The sequence below is a fragment of the Microtus ochrogaster genome, chromosome 21 (genome assembly GCF_000317375.1).
Source record: "Microtus ochrogaster isolate Prairie Vole_2 chromosome 21, MicOch1.0, whole genome shotgun sequence".
Classification (NCBI taxonomy): domain Eukaryota; kingdom Metazoa; phylum Chordata; class Mammalia; order Rodentia; family Cricetidae; genus Microtus; species Microtus ochrogaster.
In genome coordinates this window covers 12001338-12004626 of record NC_022022.1, presented here as the reverse complement: position 1 = coordinate 12004626, position 3289 = coordinate 12001338, and the positions used below count along the sequence as shown (strand labels likewise).

General features: G+C 32.2%; 1 protein-coding gene across 6 annotated transcripts in view; it reads right to left on the bottom strand.

Moving 5' to 3' along the window:
* Positions 1-539: 539 nt before the first annotated feature.
* Lrif1 (ligand dependent nuclear receptor interacting factor 1) overlaps positions 540-3289 on the bottom strand; it is a 64638-nt gene continuing 61888 nt past the window's right edge. For all 6 annotated transcript variants that reach the window (XM_005357164.3, XM_026784221.1, XM_005357163.3 and 3 more), the window contains 2 exons: positions 2435-2707; positions 540-1656 (listed from right to left, as the gene is read on the bottom strand). In XM_005357164.3, coding sequence (XP_005357221.1) covers positions 1225-1656; positions 2435-2707 — 705 coding nt within the window. In that variant the 3' untranslated portion in view covers positions 540-1224. The remainder of the gene's footprint in view (positions 1657-2434; positions 2708-3289) is intronic.

The following is a 3289-nucleotide window of genomic DNA, read 5'->3' as shown; positions in this document are numbered from 1 at the left end:
AAAGATTAACCGGAAAAAAATGGATGCTTCTATAGAAAAATTGTTGTTTGAGAAATCTTACATGTGTCTAAGGTCCAGATCTGCCTTTCAGATAATCTATGCAACACATGCATGTACACATAAAAAAAAAGGTGCTGTTAAAGTAACATATAGTTTAGAATTAGTTTTACTTGTATGTATCTACATGAGTATATGCCATATGTATGTAGGTGCTGGCAGTCAGAAGGCAGTATTGGGTACTGTGGAGCTCTAATTACAGGTGTTTATGAACCACATGACATGGGAGCTGGGAACTGAATTTGTTCCCATGGAAAATAGCAAGTGCTCTTAGCTGTTCAATCATCTCTCCAGCTTCATTTGACATAATTTGCAGGCCAAATTAAAATGTATCATGAAATAGCCTAAATTTCAAACTTCTTTGAAATATTTAAGATTGTATACAGGTTAAAGAAATATGCCCTTAATGTTGAAGAATATTTGAATAAATTTTAAGATTTTCTTCATGGAATAAAAATATCAACAACGGTGAATAGGTTGTATCATTTTTATATTATAGGTAAGAAGATCAAGACAGTATACATAAAAACTCAATGATAAAGTTAAATTTACAGCTGACTTCCTATCCTGGATTGCAGATTTTAGTACACAATATTTATTGTCAGAGTAAGACCTGAGGAATTTAAAGATATAACAGAAAACTTGTACAAAATATTCAAATTTGGGGAATGCCATTTCACAGAAAAATACCAAAAATATTCTTCTAAAACACATAAGTCGAAATACTTCATGTAAATTGACAGGTCATATGACCCAACATTTATAGTGCCCCTCAAGTTTTATATAGACACTTTCAGAGTGCCTTTTTATAAGTGACAGCAATCCCTTATAGCTTGCAGTTGCCATTTCTGTTTTCATGAAAAACTGTCCAAATCAATTTAGAAACTCCAGAAAGGAATTCATCAATTTTAAATTACATGCCATTCTTAGAAGCATGGCAAAAAATTCCTATTCAGGACAACAATTTTCCTCTTAAATGTATCCACACTGTATATACTACTTATTATTCATTTAAATGAACGTTTAGTTATCTGAATAAACGTAATGATGCCACAGCAGTTGAATACATAATTTGGTATTATCTCCACTTCCAGGCATCCACTGGGGGTCTTGACTCTATCCACATCAGGTAAGAGGGGACTACTGTAGTAACAGTTCTTTAAATCTTTACTGTTTTTGGTGCATCTTCTTACGCATTTCTTCAAGAGCTGCTTCTTTCTCTCTCAGATTCTGCTTAAGTCTTCTAATTTTTTCATCTCTAATGGTTTCTTCTAATTCTGGTGGTGTTATTAGAAAAATATCTTCAGTATAGCTTCTATTAAAATAACTACTTTGTTCACAAGATGTACTTGAACTTAATGTGCCTTTTTCCTGCTTCTCATAGGAGCAGTTTTCTACCTCAGTTCTCTTGTCTTCCCTGGCTGTGCTTGTGACAATGTTATGTTGCGGTATGTCTGCTGTTGGTAAGATACCAAGGAGTTGGGAACTGGCATCATCAGTTCCATTCACGATCGCGTCACTAGCCCTCTTTATTTTTCTCCTTTTTGTGTAATCCATCTTCTTAACGGTTTTTCCTTTTCTTTTCTTAGGAAAGCTGTGCTGCAATGTTAATAACACAAAAATTATGTTATTGCTATGCTACATGCTTTCAAATCAAAGTTAGCACACAAATAATAGCAACTGAATTTGATTCGACAAATTTTACTGGGGAATAACTATAGCAAAAACTGAATCCTACTATGTGATACCAAAATGAAAAGTCACATAGTTCTAAAAAACAAGCTAGTTTATTTACACTTTTTTACTTAAATTGAGTATTAGAAACCACGCTGGCCTATCACTGAAATGAAACAGTACCTAAGAAATACCTGAGATAAACAATTGATTTAAATTTTCATTTCATTTGCAAAGTAGACACAAGTTTCCTTAAGAAGGTTTATCTGAAAAGGTTGGAGTTCAGAATATTAGACTATAATGTTTGTAAGCATAATTATAGTACATTACTGACTACATATGTTGCTTAAAATATAGTAAATATTAATACTTCAATGAACATCAGCATGCTCACATTTTTCTTTATACCTATTTTCTTTAGGTAATTCTTTAATATAGGATAACTAGTTGAAATGCTTTTGATTAATTTTTTTTAATTACAAAAGGAAAAAGCAAGGTAACTAAAAACTAAAAATACTCGAAACTCAAATTAACTAGGGATATATTTGTAGCTGTGTGTTAAGATGCCTTTTGTCATTGTAAGAGATATGCAAATTTGGTAAAAATCATCAATCTAATGCACATTAAAAGCCAAATAAAAGATAAATATAACCACATCTTTGTCATACTTATAAAAATGTCATACACTTAAAATAACTATTACCTGTTTTACTTCTTTTTCCTTCATCACAATATCTGCATCTCTGTAAGAATTATTCTTCACCATATTATCAAAGGAATCAGAACCTTTTCTAGAGCCCAGATGGTCAGGAATTCGAGTAAGACAAACTCTCAAATCTTTAGTAAGACCAAAGAGCTTTATAAATTCAGCATCACTCTTCAGATATGACGCTTTTGTGTTGCTTCCTTGGGAATATTTCTTGTTATTTCTTTCTTGGGTATCCTTTTTTAACATAGATGCCATCTCAGACTGGGTCTGGAATCAAGAGAAAAAAAATATTGCTAATTGCTCAGGTTACTCTGTCAGACAAGCAACTAAGCAACTATCTACTCTTTTACAAAGAACAATTCATGCTTTAAAGAGTTCACATTTACCATGTATTCAAAAACTGAATTTAAATAAATATGAACTTAAAATATTTACACAATTACTCATTTTATTATACAGAAAAATAATGAAGGGTTTATTCTCAAGTAAATGAGAGACTAGATATGAAAATAACTTTAAAATACTCTAGGTAGGGCAAGGTACCCTGTAATCCCAGAACTCAGGAAGCAGAGGCAGGACGATGGTGAATTCAAGACCAACCTGAGTTACGTATTGAGACACTAAATAAACAAGTAAACCAAAACAAAAATGATTTACAGAACAGTATGTAAAGAATGAAGTCTTCTGTAAGTTTAATGTCATCAACCAATCTCATTTTTATTAGAATTTACATTCCTGTCTTCTACTCCTCCTAGGTGAGGACAAGAACTTTAAGGAATTGAAGAAAGAAATTGAAGAGGATACCAGAAAGTGGAAAGATCTCCCTTGCTCTTGGATTGGGAGGATCAA